This window comes from Diabrotica undecimpunctata, chromosome 5 (assembly GCF_040954645.1).
Source record: "Diabrotica undecimpunctata isolate CICGRU chromosome 5, icDiaUnde3, whole genome shotgun sequence".
Lineage (NCBI taxonomy): Eukaryota > Metazoa > Arthropoda > Insecta > Coleoptera > Chrysomelidae > Diabrotica > Diabrotica undecimpunctata.
Window position 1 is genome coordinate 3302522 of NC_092807.1, and position 21133 is coordinate 3323654.

Consider the following 21133-nt stretch of genomic DNA (forward strand, 5'->3'; position numbering starts at 1 on the left):
CATAAATTAATAAGGCTCGTAAAAACAACTATGAGTAAAGTGATCAGCAGAGTGCAAATACAAGGCGATATGTCACAAGCGTTTGAAACATATGCAGGGTTACGGCAGGGAGACGCGCTGGCGTGCCTTCTCTTTAATATAGCGTTAGAAAAGACTATAAGAGATGCCGAGTTACACAATAGGGGAACAATCTTTAATAAATCAACGCAGATTATGGCTTACGCTGACGATCTGGATTTGATCGCACGTACTACACGAACCACGAATAAACGAGGAAAAAACCAAAATGTTAGCATCTATTCCAAATAACAGAGATAGAGCTAGAAACGCCGAAGAAAACTTCAGTATAGACCAATATAATTTTTGAGGTAGTAAATAAGTTTACATATTTGGGTTCTCTCATAACAAACGATAATGACACATCTGAAGAAGTAAAACGGAGGGTACTGCTAGCAAACAAATGTTATTTTGGACTAAGCAAGCAGCTAAAAAACAGAAATTTAAGCCAGAAAACCAAACTAATAATACTCATCCTACCAGTGCTGACATATGGTCAGAGACATGGACCATCTCCAAAACAGACGCAAATCTTCTGCTCGTCTTCGAAAGGAAGATACTAAGAAGAATAATGGGCGCATTCTGTGAGAATGGTATTTGGAGAAGGCGATATAATTTCGAATTGTACGAGAAGTATAAAAAAATAGTAAATGGTAGAGATGTAATATCCTTCATAAAAATAGGTAGGCTTAGATGGGCTGGACATGTGTCAAGAGCAAATGAAAATTACCCACCCAGACGAACTCTATGATCGGTCCCAGTGGGAAATAGGAGTAGAGGCAGACCACGACTGAGATGGAGGGACGGTGTGGACGAGGACGCAAGGAAAATCGGCGCGGCAAATTGGCAACGGTTGGCGATGAACAGAAACGACTGGCGAAATAGACTGGGGAAGGTCAAGGCTCAACTAGAGCTGTAGCACCACTGATGATGATACCTTGTTCTAGAATATTCAAGTGAAGTGGAGACGTATCGCTATGCGAAATGGCAGCTCATTCATCTGGCTGTTATCTGTACACATCTGACTTATCGTGGAGCACCCTTTGAAAATGGCGACAGCATTGGTTGTTGGCAAAAGTGACATCTTTTCACAAACACTGTAACACATCAAATAATGGACAGTGCTTGAGGCACACAAAATAAACGAGGCCGCGTTGCTCAAAGTCGGAAGAGGTGTGGGGATGGTTAGAGATGAATTTAACACGGTGTCTTGCATGAAGCCAGCTTCCTTGTTGAAATTACACAATATTTGTTTATCGTTCTATCGAATTAGACCAATCAGAAAAATGATCTAGAATACGAATTGCGCTATTTCGTAAGAATCGACATTCAAAATTTTTTTAATTACCAACATTATATGAAAACACATGCATATAATCTTATAAAATCTTGATTGCATATAATCCGAAGCCTACGAGCCTCTTCCCATATTAGTTGGCCCAACGTTAGAATTGGATTTTCCAGAATTAAAAAATCTTTATATCATTTTTCCATAGCTACCTCTGGATTTAACGTAATTATGAAAAAATCAACGTATGGTGACATAAGTGAATGCATAGCCAGGGTTTAGTGAATTTTTTTTATTGTTGAAAATAAATAAACCATAAGGGTAATGTTTCTAATAAATATTAATAAAAATGCCATATTAATTAATATGGGAACTTATAAAAACATGCAGAGTATAATAATTTGTTTATGGTAATCGACTTAAACTGCAAATTCCATAGGTGGACCAACTGATATGGGAAGGGTCTCGTACTCACTATATAAAATTATCTTATTATTTTATTTGTAGTTATTGGTTTGGACGTTGTAACGCCAGAATCTTTATACGGCTTCGAATCTGAGTCACTCCCTCCTATTCCATCGATCAATCCAAACTTCACGTCGGAGAACGTCGTCCTTCCAGACACGTCTTTATTCCTGGAGGAAAGCCGTAATTTGCACCCAGAACCGTTTGTGTCTTTCCCGAAATACAACAACTACCTGTTGGACAAATCAAAATTCGACCAACACAGCAGGATACTGATATCTTTAAATCTCTTGGGAATAAAGCCAGTGGAGTTCGGAGAGATCATAACGAAGCATACTCTGCCAGAGGACGGTAGCGTCGTGAGCTATGCTGAATATCGCCAAGATGGTGCCTTATTGCCTAAAGAGTACGACGATTCTGTGGTACGAAGATGGGGGGTCGATATAACCATCGGCTCACCATTATTGTCGGTGGCTGTGTTAGTACCTGAATACGTTCCGGTACAACTACCGCCAGAGCCGAAGATAACTTTCCAGGATGTCGGCTACGATACCAGCGACTATTGGACGAAGTCGAGTTTTAAGAAAAGCAACTTGGAGAACGACCCTCAGTTCCTGAGGGTCAAGAGAGAAAACAGGAAATTGGTGTACAAAAGCTTAGCTGGAGTACCTCTCAGTAGTCCGATAAGGCTTCAGATGTGGATGGATCCTAATAATACAGTGCTGAACGCAAGATCAAACCCTCAGTGCGTTCACTGGTCAAGAGTTAGAGGGTAAGAACATATTTAACCGTTAATTTTTTATATTTTACCCTAATTTTTACTTTAACAGATTTGGAGAGTGGTCCAGAGTTGGGTGCCGAACTGAAATCTCCGATGAGTGGTTCGAAACGGTTGACGATGGACCAATTTTAGTAAATTGCAGCTGCAATCATTTGAGTACGTTTGCAGTACTCGTAGATGTTGTGGACTTAGAGGTAAGTATTTCTAGATTTTCTATTTTATTTGGATGTGATTAAAGAACCATATTAGGCAATGATATTCTCCATACTTGGAAAATATGTGGAATTCTACAGGATGATTAATAACTCTCTTCCCCTCTAGGATGCCTTCTGCGTACGCAGTTTCGTTATTTAATAGCCAGACCTCGTATATATATTTAGTGGTGGAAGTTACAAAGAAGTGTGAGTTACAAAAAAGAGAGAGTTTTATAAAAGAAGAATTAGGAAGAAATGGATGTTACAAACAGGAGGAATTACAAAAATGGAAATGTTACAAATAAGCGTGAATTTTAAAAAGAAAATAGTCACGAGTTGCACAGCAGAGAAAGTTTCAAATAAGGGAGCCTTACAACCAAGGGAAGTTATACACTAGATATACATACTTACAAAGAAGAGATAATTATAAAAAAAAGAATTACAAGGACGGGAGAGTTACAAATCCAGGAAAGTTACGAAGTAAGAAGAGTTAAAAAGAAGTCAGATTTACACATCTGAAAGTTACGAAAAAGGGAGACTTACAAAGAAAATAGAGTCACAAAGGAAGTATTATACAGTAGAGAGAGTTACAAAGAAAGGAGAGGGATAATTACCAAGAAGAGTTATAAAAAAGCGGCGTAATGAAGAGTTAAAATTAAAAAGAAATGAAAATTACAAAATATAGAGTTACAAAACAAAAATTAAAAAAAAAAGGAAGCTATGGAGAGTAATCAGATAGAAAATGAGAGAGAAGGTATAGATACAAAACAGGTACAAAGGTAGTACTAATAGTATTATTGTGAAGTAAAAAAGAGAAGCTAGATAGAAGAGTACGGGTAAAGGCAGGGAAGGAAGAAAATATATGGAGAAATGGAAACAATATAGAGAAAAAGTGGGAAAAGATTGAGAAAAGGAAAGAGAAATTGTGTAGAGATACAGTGACAGAAAGTGAGGAAAGATACAAATAAAGTAAGAGGGGATAGCGAGGATATGAAATTAAATCTGATTTCTTTGTTTACGGTCTTAATTTTCTATTTTTTTAGTACATTCCCGAACCGTCCCTCCTAGAAGACATATCCAGCTACAGTTGTTTCTCCATTTCGCTGCCGCTTTTGCTGGGAACATACCTTATTCTGGCCCTGATTCGGGGATTGCAGACTAATTCGAACACCATCAGAAAGAATTTGGTGTTGTGCGTCTTTCTTGGCGAACTACTGTATTTCGTTGCTCTGAAGGCGAGAAAACCAATGATAGGAAATGAGGTAAGCTTACAAGTTTTTTAGTACTGTTTAAGGTAATGTAAGTTTTGAAGATATTCAATAAGTATATAGCATAGAATTAAGAAATCATTCAAAGATATTTGTACTAGTAGGCACAGATTTAATGCTGTAGAGTGGGAATGGTTTAAAGGAATTTTCAATAACAACCATGGTCTAAAACTAATAAATTATTTGCTACTCTTAAGTATGCTTTCTGATAATGTGAGGTAATAAATTATTGATGCCATAATTGTTCTAATAAAACTAGAATCAAATAATAAATGAATGCAAAAAGTTCGTAAATATAAAAGTAAACTTTTAGAAGCGTCTAAGTTTTATTGGTTGTAAAATCTTTTTAACTATTTAAAAGCGGCTTCCCACGATCGGCGATATTGCGGACCAGCTCGCACCGACGCACCGTGGGAAATGTCTCGTCCGTGGTAGCACAGACACGTCTATGCTGGTGCGTCCTATTCATCGAGAGTCGGTAACATCAAAGGTGCGGTACATGCCCGTGCGACACGCTCCGAGCGCGTCCGTGTTTGAACAGACAGGTGCAAGTCAGAAGTTGTTCATTCGCTGACACAAGTAGTTGTCTGTATTATTGTCAAAGTCGTTTTGTAGTTTTTTTGCTAAAAAATGGAATGGACAAACGAAATTATTTTTGATTTTTTAAATTAGTATCAAAATGAACCAAGCTTATGGAATTCTACGGCGCCAGAGCATAAGAATCGGAACGATATACACGATGCATGGATCCGAATAAAAAATCAATTAAAGAAGAGTGCTATTTCGATTAAAGAGTTAAAAAAAGAGTTAAATTTTTTAAAATAAAGTTAAATCAAACATCAAACAGTACTGTCACGGACCTACACAGAGACTGTCACGGACCGTAGAAAGAGCTCTGTCTGCGGTGCGTTGCCGTCCGTACTTATCGGCTGTGCGCGATGATATGTAGAATCGCCGATCGTGGGAAGCCGCTTTAATAATGTAACTAATATATAGTAATATAACTTAAGTCGTAATAGTAAGCAATAATTTCTTCTTAAATTCTAACACAACACATAATTCAAAAGGATTCTCGTTACTAAGCATGACTTTTAAAGCCATAAAACATTATTTCTTTCAGTAATCATAGCTTTTCTTGTAAACTGAAGAGTAATATTTTTAATTCTTGAGTGTAAGCATAAAATTACTGTTAAATTCCAGAACAGTACATAATTCATAAGAAATTCCTGATAATAAGCACAATTTTTCGTTTAAACGTTATAAAACTAATTGATTCAAAAGATCTGGAGAGATCAACATACCTATTAAGCATTGCTTTTTGAACTTGTATAAAAACTGTTTTAACAGATGTTGCTGGTAAGCATAAACTTTTCGATCCGGCTTAATTCTTCTTAAGTATGAGTTTCTAAGGCTTCAAAAAGTAAGCATGACCGAATTATAGAGAAATATACCGTTCAAAAGAATTCCTGGAAGTAAGCACACTTTTTTGTTTATCCAATATAAAAATAAATCATTCAAAAGATCTTGAGTAAAATCCTCAAAAGACCTTCTATTAAGCATTGCTTTTTGAACTTGTATAAAAAGAGTTCAAACAACTGTTAATGGTAAGCATAATCTTGACTAGTCCTTGAAAAGCATGGCTTTCTAAGGCTTTAAAAAAGTATCTCTTGTAATAATAATCCTTTAGATCATGCTTAAAGTTTAGTAAGCATAACCCATACTTATAAAGAAATATACCATTCAAAAAACTTTCTGATAATAAGCACAATTTTTTTGTTTTTCGCTGTAAAAATAAATGATTCAAAAGATCTTGAGCAATATCCTCACAAAAGACCTTATATTGGGCAATGCTTTTTGAACTTATATAAAAACAGTTTCAGCAACTGTTGATGGTAAGCATAATCTTATCTAGCCCTGGGAAAGCATGACTTTCTAAGGCTTCAAAAATTATCCGTTAAAATAATAACACTTTAGAAGAGCATGCTTAATGTATAGCAAGCATGACCCGTAGTTATAAAGAAATATACCATTTTAAAAAATTCCTCATAATAAGCACACTTTTTTGGTTTTTGCTATAAAAATAAATGATTCAAAAGGTCTTAAGGAATATCCTCAAAAGACCTTCTATTAAGCATTAGTTTTTAAACTTGTATAAAAACAATTTCAGCAACTGTTGATGGTACTAGTCCTTGGAAAGCATGACTTTCTAAGGCTTCAAAAATTACCGCTAGTAATAATAACACTGTAAATAATGCTTAATGTTTAGTAAGCATGACTTTACTTATAGAGAAATATTTCATTCCAAAGAATTCCTGATAGTATCCACAATTTTTAGTTTTATCTCTATAAAAATAAATGATTCTTGCATAACGTCCTCAATAGACCTTCTATTAAGCATTGCTTTTTGTACTTGTATAAAAACTGTTACAATTGTTGCTGATAGGAATAATCTAGATCGGGTTTAGTGATCAGTAAGCATGACATTCTAAGTTACAGTAAGCATGAAATTTTATGGCTGTAAAAATCATTAATATTCATTAAAATGAATGTAAAAGTTCATTAAAAATGCTACTGCTAAGCGTAATCTTTTAGATAATGCTTAATGTTTTGGTAAGCATGACTTTTATAACATTCAAAGTAATTCCTGATAGTAAGAATATTTTTTTATAATCACTAGAATACGCAGTTGTTTTTTTCTGTATAATTAATTTTGTTGTGTTCTTAGTATGTATTATATCTACCTCATATTTTTTAGTTTTCCTGTAAACTGGTGGCTATTGGTCTGCACTACCTCTGGCTGGCCTCTTTCTCGTGGATGCTCGTAGACGCGATTCACCTATACCGAATGCTGACGGAAATGCGCGACATTAATCACGGACCCATGCGATTTTACTACAGCATGGGCTACGTCGCTCCTGCGGTAGTCGTCAGTCTTGCTGTTGGCGTACGAGCTCACCAGTACGGAAATTATTATTTGTAAGTAGATATTTCTTCCAGTTTAGGTTTATTTTATGTAGTTTCATCGGTCAGACATATTATTTTTGTCATTTGTTTGTTACTCTTCTTTAAGACTTTTAATTAGGATCTTGTCACTTAGGAAAACGTCACAATTTGTAGTGTCTATGGCAGGGGTGGCCAACCTTTTTAAGTCGAGTGCCAATATGAGAAAATAATTTGGCGTGCCACTAAAATTTTTCGACATACTAACATTAATAATATACGGTACAATATGTATTTCTTATGTAAATTCCACATTTTTCCGTTTAGTCAAGATAGTGGAGGTTTAAAAAATAACGTAATAAGTAAAACATAACAACAAACTTACTTTATTGTTAATAAAAATAAAATAAAAACGTTAAACAAAAAAACTTAAATATTTTCTTATTATCTAAAATTCAAATTACTAAACAGTTACTTATTTAATGTGGTATTTGAACTTGTATTTTTTTAATTAATTCATCTATATTGGGATTAATTTCGGAACTAGCCAACAGAATTAGAATTTTTAAATGCATATCAGTTAATCGTGACCGATATTTTGATTTTATTATGTTCATAATAGAGAACATTTGCTCACAAACGTACGTTGAACCAAATCTACAACAATATCTTAGAGCTAACTCGTGTAAATTAGGAAAATTGTTTGCTGGTACAAATTTCAAAAATTCAATATAATTGGGATCAGTAACAGTTGAAATAATTTCCCTATATTTGGTTTTTAGTATAGTGTGGTTCTGTAAATCAATAATTTCGATCTGTATTTCAGCTGAGTAACAATTGATTTCTCTTGCAGAGAAATAGAAAAAGGATTTATGAAAAGGTCAACATTCATTTTGTCTTTTTGAAAATCTTCAAACCGGGTATTGAATGAACCTAGCAAAATAGATATAAGGTTTTTAAATTTGTCATAATTTGGAGTTCTACTGACCTTGTTGGCTAATTCCTGCATTAATGTGAAATGTGTCAATCTCTGTTCTCCAAAATCGTTACAAAAAAGCATAAGTTTATTCACAAAAGAAGATATATGACTAACTAGAGTAGGAAAAATACAATTTTTTCCCTGTAATCTTAAATTTAATAAATTTAAATGTCTCATAATATCAGTGAGAAAAGCTAAATCCCAAAGCCAATCTTTATCATTAAGTAACGAGCACTCACTGGGTAGTTCATTGTTTTCTTGCAAATATTTTAAGACGCACTCCTTCAAGTTCCAAAACCTTTCGAGTGCATTTCCTTTGGAGAGCCAGCGCACACTGCAATGGAGAAGTAACTCTCCATCTTGCTCCGTTTCTTCCGCGAACAGTTCTCGAAATTGTCGTCGATTCAATGCCCGAGCTCGTATTTTGTTAATGCAGCGTGTTACAGGGTCAACAACAGATGACATGTTTAGGTCCTTGGCACAAAGAGCTTCCTGGTGAATAATACAATGGTACTTAAAAACTTTTCTTCCCAAATAGTTTTCCAGTAATGTAACAAACCCCTTTAGTCTACCAACCATGCAAGGAGCTCCATCTGTACAAACACTATCTAATTTTGACCATTCAACTTTGTTGACTTCGATTACGTTTTTAAGCTGTTGAAAAATGTCCTCTCCTGTTGTTGTGACTAGTTGGCGCAAATCCAGAAGCTCTTCGGCATTTTCAAAATTATCATTGGTATAACGGACAAAAATGCTTAACTGCGCATTTTCTGTGTTGTCACAACTTTCATCCAACGCTAAAGAAAAGAATTTGCAGGATTTTAATCCACTTATAATTTGGGAAACAACATCCTGGCCCATATCATCTATACGGCGCATGACTGTATTTCGGGATAATGCAATATTATCGACCATATTTTTTATCTTTACATCTCCCACATTTTTAGCAAATATTGCCAGACTATTTTTAATTATCTCCTCTCCATCAGAGTAGGCTTTTTTCTTCCGGGCTAACAGCAGAGAAAGTTCATATGATGTTTTAACCATAGTTTCCATTTCATCACTTCTCTTCTGAAACAATGACTGTTGGCTGGCTAAGGTTTTCTTTTTTTTTTTTTTTTTCAATAAAGTCGGCTCGCAAATGTGAACCAATAGGATATTTGTTGCTGAAGTCCTTATGCAGTTGTTTATAATGTCGTTCCAGGTTAAATTTTTTCGGAACTGCTACAGACAATCCACATATCAAACAAACAGGCTTTGAAGTATTACGATTAGTAAATAAAAATTGTTCTTCCCAAGCAGGTTGAAAATCGCGAATTGCAATATCATCTTCGTATTTTCGTTTTGAAGTCGAAGGCTTACTCGTGGACATATCGAACAAATACTTTTAAAATTTTAAAGAAACAATGCGCGATGACAAAATGTGCACATACAACGGGGCAGTTTAAAATAAACTAAGCAAGGGTAACGCAGTCCTATTGCACATTACGACATCTAGGATCACGTGCACCAATCGCAGCAATATCGCTCGCCAGAGGATGCAATGATGCCGCATTTATCGTAACTTCCGTAAACCTACCAAGTTTCTTCTTATTATTTTTTGTTTTTCAAGTTTTAATTTTTTTGAAAGTGTTTTAATCCAAAACGCTACGCGTGCCACTGATAGGACTCAATCGTGCCACAGAGTGGCACGCGTGCCGCGGGTTGGCCATCGCGGGTTTGAAGATTTTTCCAATGTCAAACTGTTTTAAACTTTTCATGAACTAGGAATATATGATAAATGACAAGATTTCATAAAAATACACAGCAAAAATCATTGATATTATTTATAGACATATGTTTATGCATAACAAGTAACTATAAACGACTAATTTTTTTTATAGCTGTTGGGTGTCTTTGTATGAAAGCGTGGTCTGGAGTCTAGTGGGTCCAATATGTCTTTTGGTGCTGATCAATATTTTCGTATTAGCCTTTTCTGTGAGGGCTGCATTTACCTTACAAGATCATGTCTTGGGTTTTGGCAATCTCAGGTAACTATTGTAATTTTTCTATCAAATGAATCGTTTTAAACGGCGGTTTTGGCTCTTTTAGGACATTGCTTTGGGTATCTGTGATAGCTCTACCATTGTTAGGAGCAACGTGGGTGTTGGCTCTATTAGATGCATCAGAGAGACATCCTCTTCTAACTCCATTTTTATCAGTAGCAGTACTGGTCCATGCGGGATTTTCCCTTGCAGGATACTGCTTCGCCAACAACAGAGTAAGACAAAACCTAATAAGGTAATACATTTAAACACGTAGAAATCGTCCACGAATTTTATGACGTACACTTTCAGATCTATCATGAGATGCATGGGGAAGAAAGTACCACTGCTAGATACCACTTCAGTCATGGGAGTACCGAGTACCAGTAGCCAGAACATCAATGCTCAATCGGTAAGCACTGCTACAAAGAAGTTACAACTGTTTACAACTGGTTACAACACTTAATAACTGTTTTGTTTTCAGCGTTCTGCTTTAGCGTACCATTCAGGAGACACGAGCAGAAGAAACATTGGTATATCCACTTCTAGTACTACTTCACGTTCAACCACCAAAACTAGCTCTAGCCCTTACAGGTAATATCACTTTTTGTGCGATTTTTTAAAATCTCAACTTTTGGTGAACAAAAATTAATTGATAGGTCCGAGAAATTCAAAATTACAATTTTCTATTTTATCAATGATTGAATTTTAAATAGGATATAATGTAGCGTATTATCGGAATATGTCAAAGCTGACTGTGTAGGAATACTTCTTTCAAAAGTGTGTGTGGTCATTTGTATGTGATAAAGCAATTAAATTGTGTTTTGAATGAGAAATTGCGTCATAAATAACCTGACAGGTTATTTTCATTATAAAATTTGACTGGTATAACAATATTTGAGGTGTTTTTAGGAGTGACAGCCACCTGCGTCATACGTCAACGTCGACGTCAAACTACAACTCGACAAGTGACGTGCCGTCGTATCTGCGCGGGTTCGAGCACGAAACCGGCCTGCACAGACATAGGGAAGTGCCGGAAGAGCCGGAGGAACGACGAGAGAGAAGGACCGATAGAGCAGATAGGGGCGAGAGAGATAGCGATTCGGACACCGACGCATCGGAGGGTAGGAGCTTGGATTTAGCATCGAGTCATTCCAGCGATGATGACGAGTCGAGCACTAGACGGCATCGAACAAGAACTAATATTGGTAAGAGCAAATTGTAAACTTTTTAAGAGTTGTGCATATAGTAACAACATTATTTGTCTTCATTTTCATTTTATTTCTATAGTACGACAAGGATACCTTCCTAACATCACGGAGCATGTAGTATCAAGATGCGGTACGCCACCATCTTTGAACGTAGTGACCAATTCTCAGCTATTTCCAGCTGTGGCACCTAGTTATGGATCCAGGTGGGCCAGCCAACTACCGGAATCGTATTTACCAAACCACAACGGTGAGTATTACTGCCTTTTACAAAAATGTAAGGGTATGAGACGTCATTGATCGACAAAAAAATTACATTTTTCTTACTCCTTTATTAAAATTGCTCTAACTCTCTAGTTTACGAGTAAATAAAAATCCTTTACTCATTTCTTCTTATAGACAATGTATTTTTAATTTGTTTTAGTTTTATCAGCATCTGAAATACAGTTTTTTTAATTAAATATTTGGCCACATCACTTTCAATGCTAAATACGAATCGTACATCAGTTTTTCTGTACAGAAAATACACACATACATACCGATATACAACAAAATTTATTTATAAATAAGAACATTTATTGATAATACATTTCAGTTCCTGAAGTTGGTCGTTGGTCAGCCGAAACCGGCTCCGACAACGAGTTCTACCAGAAGAACGGTTCACCAAATCCGCTCCCTCATCCCGATGTCACGCCCGAAACGAGCGTGCCGGCATTACATTCCGAACAGTACATGGTTCGGGCCCATTACAACAACTACAACCCCAGTTCTTTAGTATACAAAGGGGACTACATGCCTAAGGTGATGCCTCACGACAATATGAACTACCAGGATTACGATAGGGGTAGTGATATCGACGAAAAGGGCCATATGAACGACAAGTATCATTTTCCATATACAGGTGAGTTGTCATTGTTTACCGTGAGTTTATTTTGCTACAGTTTTTTGCGTTTTGTACTATTTTATTATTGAATGTTCTTTCAAAGGTGCAACCATATAAAATTCAAAATGGAATCATAGCAAATCAAGTCGACCGATGGATGAGTAGTACTCTCATTAGTAGAATCTCTTATTTCTCTATCACTTCATTGATTTTGATCGGAATACCTTAAGAAGCTATAAAACTGGAAAATCAAACACAAAAATAATTTCAGTTGAACCTGTTTTCTTTTTTCTTGTACCTAATTAAGAATAAAGTCCAGATTTTGTTATATTAACTGTTAGTTGGTGATTATATTGAGGATGTTGCTTTAAGAGATTAAACAACAATTGCGACAGGATGGTCAAAAACCTTACAGGAAAAAGTGACAAGAAGAAGTGAGAACACTGGTCAGTAGTACGTCTGGTAGTCAACATTTTATTATTGATAAAATGATTTGTTCTTGATTGCGCGGCTGTCGTATTCGGGAATTCCTTGCCTTATTTTCATTAATGTTCTAGAAAAGATATATCTTTCATGATGATACGGAAATTTTACATACCGAAAACAAAACAACAATCAAAATAAATAGATCCTATAAAAATTAAATCAAAAGTGTGTATTTGTCACAATAAACAATAGGATCGACGCTAAAAATTGAAAATAACGTATATAGGACAAACCAATCGACGAATCTCTGACAGAATAGATGGACAGACTAAGTCTATGGAATACGCAAAATCAGAATAAACTAAGAGGCACAAAATAGACCTCAGGTCTTACAAAGAGAATCCCTAAACCTTCACCAACATGAAATTTGCTAGTTAAAAACCCAATAATAAAACAAACACCCAGAAAACCGAACCGACCCTCTATACCACTAAACCCCGTATCACATGTTATTCCCCCTGTCCAAGAGTAGAAAATACCCTTTCGAATGACTTGTACATCATCATCCAGCCTCAAAAGTCCAATGCTGAACCTAGGCCTCTTCCAGATGACTTGTACACATTTGTATAATTATCAACACAAGCAGTTCGTTCGGGAATGATTTTAGATGCTATTTAAAGATCTCTTCCTACAAAAAATCACAATAAATCTTAAATAAGAATACTAATTAATAGGCAACTTGATTTTTCTGTTTATGATAGTTAAGAGTAGAATTTTGTCTAACTTTTGCTTGTGTCTTTGTTCACTGCTGCTTAGATAACGATCTCAAAGGTTTGTGCTTCAGTATTATTAATTGCATGATAAATTCTTAGCTGTTTCTGTCTCTGTAGTTGTATTAACGCTTTTAAAAAAAGTTCGATCGCACAAGTATGATGTAACCACTATTAAGGATTATTTTTTCTTTCTTACTATATTTAATATTGTTCAGAGAGTATTTTTTTGTGTCATTTTTATATTATTTACTATGTTGAATGCTACTTAACTACAATTTCAGTCGAAAAGACGGTTTATTTTGACGTTTCATAGAAATCGAAGAAAAGGTTAAAAGAGGGTCAAAAAAAAAGACCGCTGCCAAGAAAGTCATAAAAATATGAGAAGAAGAAGACCTAAACCTAACCTAACCTAAAAATAGGTTCTATAGAATCATTTCTTCGACCAAGACCAAGATTTACCAAGTTTTCAAGACTTTATGACTTCTTCTTCAAGAAAAAGAAAAGACATAGCATTGTCTGAAGTAAAAGAAGACCTAATGACCTCAAATTTAAAGGGTGGGTCTTTTCTTCACCAAGAGGTACCACATTTCAGAATTCTAGGACTTTTTCTGTCAAGAGTTTTGCCACATACGGACAGAGAGACGACAGAAAAGGAGAAGACAGGCGGCAATATCGGGATTGTATGAAAAATTACAGAGCTGCATAAATAAATAGGCAACTGATTTTGATAATTAAATAGTGTATGCAGCATGCATTACATTATTAACCAATTTTGACGCTGAGTTGCGATTATTCCTCATCTAAAATGTATATTTTTCAAACATAGCTCGACTTCAATTTATTTCAAAAATATGTGCAATTAAAGCGTTTATTTTAAATATAACACTTGTCCAAAAATTAAAATTTTGGCAAATCAAGAAAAACTGCCCAGCTTCAATTTATTTCAAAACTTACTTTTACTAAGAGATTCATTAGAAGGAATGTGGATATCAAAATAATTGTACAAGTTAATTTCATATTTTTATTGATATTTCAAACAAAAATCTATGATGTCTATTCGCCACCACTGCTATTATCATCGCTAAATAGTCGTACGACTGTAGTATGGCCCTTGGTTTCTCCGGATTCTAGGTATATATATATATATATATATATATATATATATATATATATATATATATATATATATATATATATTATATCAATGGTATTCCGGGTTTGACTCCGCGTTAAATGTTGTTGGTTTTGATAAAAACCATTTTGACGACGTTTCGGCAAGATCTCACTTGCCATTTTCAAGTCTCTCTTGATGGTCTGCTTCTTGTCGATGTTCGAGTGGAAGTGACGCTACGGGTGTAAGGCAGCTGGCTTTTGTAGTTACTGCGTGATGCGCGCGCTCTTGTAATTGGTCCGGTGCGCAGGTCAGTGGGCGGGGTCTTGGTCGATTCCGTTCTTGCGTTATTCTTCGGGATAATTGTTTTCCATGTTTTTGGCAATCTTTGGGCATCGTCTCGAGAATTTAAATTATTTTCTTGTTTTTCTATTTCTATTGCTTCTCTGATAATTCGTTTTCTCTTGTTTTCGACATTCGCTAACATTACCGTATGTTTGAGGTCAATTTTGTGTCCTGTAGCTAAAGAATGCTGGGCTAGGGATGACGTCGTTTCTTTTCGTTCGATGGCATTACGATGTTCTTCTTGTCTTACTTGGATCCTTCTATTTGTCTGTCCAATATAGGCTCTATCGCATTCTCCACAGGGAATTTTGTATACTCCTTGGTTTTCTAGGGGAATCTTTGTCTTGGCAGATGGTAATATGTTTGCGATTTTTCTGTCGGTGTTGAAGACAGTCTCTATTTTGTGTTTTCTCAGGACCCTGCTTATCTTCTCTGTTGTGCCTTTAATATACGGTAGAGTGGTTTTGGCAATCGGTTTTTCGTCTTCTTTTATTTCTTTTGTTGTTTTTTGTGGTTATATATATATATATATATATATATATATATATATATATATATATATATATATATATATATATATATATATATATATATATATATATATATATATATATAAAGGATCACTCGAAGAGTGGTGGGTTTTTCGGTCAAAAGTTGGAGAAAAAAGACAAAGAAGTTGGCTACTTCATCTATTTATTGAAGACGTTTCGCTCTCTAATCAGAAAGCATCATCAGTTCATCTAAAAAGCACAATATGAAAAACCAAACATCCATAGACAAGTCAATATAAATGTGATACCTCAAAAAGACATGTAGCAGTCAATGGTATAAAATGTAAAGAAGCTTAAGATAATGGACATCAATAATTAGTTGTATAAACAATAAATTGAAACTAGATACAGTTTACAATTTGATTTCAACATAGCACAGCAAAAGACCATGTGGTTTTTGTACATGTAATTTAACAAAGTATATAAAAAACTTATGTAAAAAATAAGTATTTGCCGAGAACTAACAAGATCATAAGATCACACTTTAATATTAATATTAATTATTAATATTAATATATTAATATTATATACAGGGTGAGTCATGAGGAACTTTACATACTTCTACCATATGTAGAGTCCCTCAGGGAGCATATCATGTGGCCACTAAAAAATGTCAACTCCTCTTCTTTATTAATTAACAGGGTGATTTGTGTAATTGACCATTTATTTCATTTTACTGTAGTGTTTATACGGCTCATTTGATTTTTTTATTTTTTTCATGATACAGTACACTACTATCAAGCATTCGACTGGTATTAGCTAAACTAAAAAATTCCAGGACTGGCTTTGGAAAAATTAATTTAGGGATTCGTATTAAATATTACACCCTGTATAAATTTTTTTTAAAAGGCAATAAGTGATTTTCAAACTACATAAATAGCCCATGAAAACGACATATGCGACAATGTTGTCGCACTTTTATTAAATTTTTAGTGAACGATCAAATCTTACCAAAAATAGAACAACCATAATGAAGTATCAAATCATAAGGTATTAATTTAAACAAATGTTATAAATTTCAAACATTTTAATTAAAATGAGTTCCTACAACATAATCTAATACGTAGAAAATTAACATCTTTACTGTCACTTTGTATTATCTCTACGATAGAATCAATTGTTTTTCAATTTTAAATTTTTACTCATAGATCGTATTGGGGCATTATTTTCGATAAATAATAAATTAAATTGATTAAAAAGTCAAACCTCTTGTATGTGTTAGTTTTTGTTGATTGTAAATGATTAAAATTTTATGTCAAATAATAATACATTGCATCAACTGTACTAAATAAAAATAAATCTAAAAAAGTTTAAAATGAAGGTTGGCGTTGACCGTTTGACGTTTCTTGATATTTTATACCCATTGTCATTATTGTCATTATCAATTGTTATTTATGTGTACAAGAATACATATTTCTTCTGTCATATCTACGTTAAGTACATTGTGTTAGTTTTGGTAGAGCTTTTGTTACTTTCGTTCAAAATGCCACATCAGTTTTCGACCACAGAATATGCAGACATAATATTTGTTTATGGATTCTGTAATGGGAATGGTAGGGCTGCTAGTAGAGAATATCGCAGGAGATTTCCTAATCGTCGAACTTCCAGTCATCCAACATTTGGGTCAGTTTTTAATTATTTGCGAGAAAATGGCACTTTTCCTAGTGGAACAACAGAGCGACATGTAGATGAAGCGCAGCAAGATGACATTATGGACGCCGTTACTATGAACCCTACAATAAGCACTAGACAAGTAAGCCGAGAACTCAATGTTACTCAATCAAAAGTAAGTAGAGTCTTAAAAATAATCTATACCCATATCACATTCAAATGGTTCAGCGACTACATGCTGGAGATGAGATCGATAGGTTGGAATTTTGTAGATGGATTAACAATAATCGACCAACGCTATACAGGACACTATTTACAGATGAAGCCCAATTTACCAGAGACGGGATAAATAATTCACGAAATTCACATGTGTGGGCAGAAGAAAATCCCCATGCTATTCGAGAACGTCATTCTCAGTTAAGGTTTTCGGTTAACGTGTGGATTGGTGTCATAAATAACCAATTAGTAGGTCCTCACTTTTTTGCTGGTCCTTTAACAGGACAGGTCTATTTGAACTTTCTAAAAATATTTTGCCGAATTTGCTTGCCAACGCGAACGTTGCTATCCGAGGGATGTATTTTCAGCATGATGGGGCACCCCACACTTTTTACTGGCAGTGAGACAACATCTCAATAATGTTTATGGCAACAGGTGGATAGGACGTGCAGGTCCTATTTCGTGGCCTTCAAGATCTGATTTCAATCCCGTTGATTACCATATTTGGGGACGATTGAAGCAACTAGTTTACGCAGTGAATATTAATAACCGACAACAATTAATTGATAGAATTATACATTGTAATACTATTAGAAACGATCCCCAGAGTATCCGTAATTCAATACGTCAATTAACAATTCGGCAACAAAAATGTGTACAGGCTGCAGGGTTCCATTTCGAAAATCTATTTTGAATTATTTTTATTTTGTTACCATTATTGTATCTTTTCCAGTTCTAATTTATGGGTTTATCATAACTATGTACATATTATTTTTAGTTTTTTTTAAATTGTTCTTCGTTATTGTTAGTAGTTATTGTTTTTTGTTGTGCAGTGACTCAGTTTATCATTTCAATTAAAATGTTTGAAATTTATAACATTTGTTTAAATTAATTACCTTATAATTTGATACTTCATTATGGTTGTTCTATTTTTGGTAAGATTTGATCGTTCACTAAAAATTTAATAAAAGTGCGACAACATTGTCGCATATGTCGTTTTCATTGGCTATTTATGTAGTTTGAAAATCACTTATTGCATTTAAAAAAATATATATACAGGGTGTAATATTTAATACGAATCCCTAAATTAATTTTTCCAAAGCCAGTCCTGGAATTTTTTTGTTTAGCTAATACCAGTCGAATGCTTGATAATAGTGTACTGTATCATGCAAAAATTAAAAAAATCAAATGAGCTGTATAAACACTACAGTAAAATGAAATAAATGGTCAATTACATAAATCACCCTGTTAATTAATAAAGAAGAGGAGTTGACATTTTTTAGTGGCCACATGATATGCTCCCTGAGGGACTCTACATATGGTAGAAGTATGTAAAGTTCCTCATGACTCACCCTGTATATTATATATATATATATATATATATATATATATATATATATATATATATATATATATATATATATATATATATATATATATATATAATATATATAATATTAATATTAATATTATTAAATTAATATTAACAGTTTAATATTAATTTAATTTAATTTTTACTTTAGGTAACATTATTGAACATATTAAGAATTTAATTAGTAATATTATAAAAGGTGTAATGAAGTTACCACAAAAGCTTCCAATGCTTACAGGAGATACCCGGCAAATGGGAGCAAAATTCAGGTCCACATAGCCATCACGTGAAAAGACAGTGTCCTTGAAGGTAAAACATGACACACAACAAGGCGAGTTACATTAAATGAAAGAAAAAGATGTTTAAAAACACCATCTTCATTCAGGGAATGGCTCGGAGAAATAGAACAAACAAATGAGGTCGATCCTTAAATCTCATATAAAAGTGTCTAAGTAATGGCTAGCTGGCCAGTCACAGGTGCAGATTTAATTCAACTTCCAACGGTCCAAGGTTCATAATAATTTGGAACTGTGAAATCAATGAGAATTCTATGTATTCAATTAATTTAAAAAAAAAATTATTAAACTATTTCATCAAAAATTATTTTATATATAAACTTGATAAATGAATCAATAAAATATTAGTTGAATATCAATCTTAATTAAGTGAAGTTAAGTAAGAAAATGTTATTTTATTTGAATTTATTTAAATGTGAAAAATTACGTAAAACACATGTGGTGGACCTTGTTGATGTTGAGCTTTGTTTGTATCTTCATTTTCACTGTCATTAGTAGTACTGTGGTTAGGGAAAGCAGCTTGTATAATACGACTGCGTCGTCTCTAGACAGGAGTAACGCTAATGAGGCTTGATAAATATGAATCCTGTTCATCTTTGATCTTCATATTATTAAACATATTATTATTCAGTATGTCAAAAGTCAGTTTCTGTGTTATTACATAGAAGTATCGGTAAGGTTTACACCTACAATCAAGATTGAAGTCATAAGCATTGAGAAAACAACTTGTATTGTCGAAAAACTTACCTACAGTAATTTCCTGTTGTTCGGGCCAAAACATCCTTATCAACTATATGTGTTTTGTGAGCAACTCCATGTATTTTAGCTTGCTTTATGGTTTCCCTTAGATAAACTTTTCTTTTCCATTTTCGTGGTTGATCTATAGTTCGAATTTCACAAATGCTAACATCTATAATATTAGAAGCATTGTGTTGAACAGTTTTCGCCATGCTGAACTATTTTTCTAATACAAAAGAAACAAACATCACCTGTTATTAACAATGAATGCACACAACTGATACATTTATAGACAAGATCATTCACGCTTAGCGATGACCGTTGACTAAGATGGGACAAGTATGGCTTTTACAACAAACCGTATAGATTTGTTTATTGTTTTTCTAAAACTATCTGTGATTTTTAAACAACAAGTCAAATTTTGCAAAAAATAGAGATGTGTTGATTTTCAAATAAACGCTTCAATTTTGCAGTTTGCTGCTGTATCACCATTATTTAAAGGTTGTCTAACTTGTGACAGTTAATATTTCATTCTGTCAGTGTCATTGTCGGAAAGCATTATAAAATAATTAATAGTAAGAGAATGTAGTAGGCAACAAAAAAGAATCTAGTTATTTAAATCTAAATAGGTAAAAAAGGTATTTGAAAAAATCAATGTGAACGACATTGCGAAAATAGAAATTTTAAATATGACATTAGATGAGCTGCTTAGAGTAGAATACGATGGTGTTACTGTCATACTCCTTCATAGATCCCTAAGGATCTTAAGCCCCCTTTCAGACGAGGATACTGTATTCGAGATACGCGTATCCGAGACACAGATATTACATAGACTCAAATGGAGCTTTTCACACGGGACGCGCGAGGGATACAGTATGCGAGATACCGAATTCAGTATCTCGGACCTTCCTGTCGCCGACGACTGAATGCGTATGCCAGATACAGAAGAAACATTACGTTAAATCGTTAAATGAACGCTTTCAGACACGAATATTTTTGCACCACATTCCATAGACGCGTGATTTTCTGTCGAATAATTGTGAATGAGCAACGAAAGAAAGAAAGTGTTTTCTGAATATAGTTAAATAATGGAGCGTGCTGTATTTGATAATGACAAATTTATTTGTTTGGTACAATCAAATCCCTGTCTATGGGATACAGCATCGCCAGATTACTGCAATAGAAATAAAAAGCAGCAGTGCTTCATTTTTTATTTAGGGTGAGGTAAACAATTTACAAATTGGAGATAAGTCCACAGATTTATTTTAAATTTAAGTCATAGACTTTAACTTTAACTTAAAGTCATAGAAAGCCGTTCTTTTGATGAAATACTTTTACGCATAGTTGTGTCTTTTTTACTCAGTTGAATTTCCAAAATTTTATGAAGTTCTTCAAACGACTTCACAGACATTCGAAAATATTTAAAAAACTTCGATGGATATTGTAATGAATCTTGATACAGCAAATTATACGTTCCCCTGGTTTCTCTTAATTCTACAATAGGATAAACCCACAAATTACGTCGTCTTTTCAGTTTCTTTTTCTTTTTATTTAATATGTACCACAGCATTACACACTCTTCTACATCCATAATCCAAAAATATAAC

General features: G+C 34.1%; 1 protein-coding gene across 4 annotated transcripts in view; it reads left to right on the top strand.

The window, feature by feature from the left end:
• Nucleotides 1–21133, top strand: part of stan (Protocadherin-like wing polarity protein stan) — a 97677-nt gene that overhangs the window by 70855 nt on the left and 5689 nt on the right. For 2 of the 4 annotated variants that reach the window (XM_072531350.1, XM_072531349.1), the window contains exons 12-23: nucleotides 1853–2582; nucleotides 2641–2785; nucleotides 3829–4047; nucleotides 6809–7029; nucleotides 9856–10002; nucleotides 10064–10252; nucleotides 10309–10408; nucleotides 10481–10590; nucleotides 10909–11204; nucleotides 11287–11454; nucleotides 11800–12105; nucleotides 13330–13344. In XM_072531350.1, the coding sequence (XP_072387451.1) occupies nucleotides 1853–2582; nucleotides 2641–2785; nucleotides 3829–4047; nucleotides 6809–7029; nucleotides 9856–10002; nucleotides 10064–10252; nucleotides 10309–10408; nucleotides 10481–10590; nucleotides 10909–11204; nucleotides 11287–11454; nucleotides 11800–12105; nucleotides 13330–13344 (2646 nt within the window). The remainder of the gene's footprint in view (nucleotides 1–1852; nucleotides 2583–2640; nucleotides 2786–3828; nucleotides 4048–6808; nucleotides 7030–9855; nucleotides 10003–10063; nucleotides 10253–10308; nucleotides 10409–10480; nucleotides 10591–10908; nucleotides 11205–11286; nucleotides 11455–11799; nucleotides 12106–13329; nucleotides 13345–21133) is intronic. The other 2 variants (XM_072531352.1, XM_072531351.1) reach the window with 1 other exon arrangement.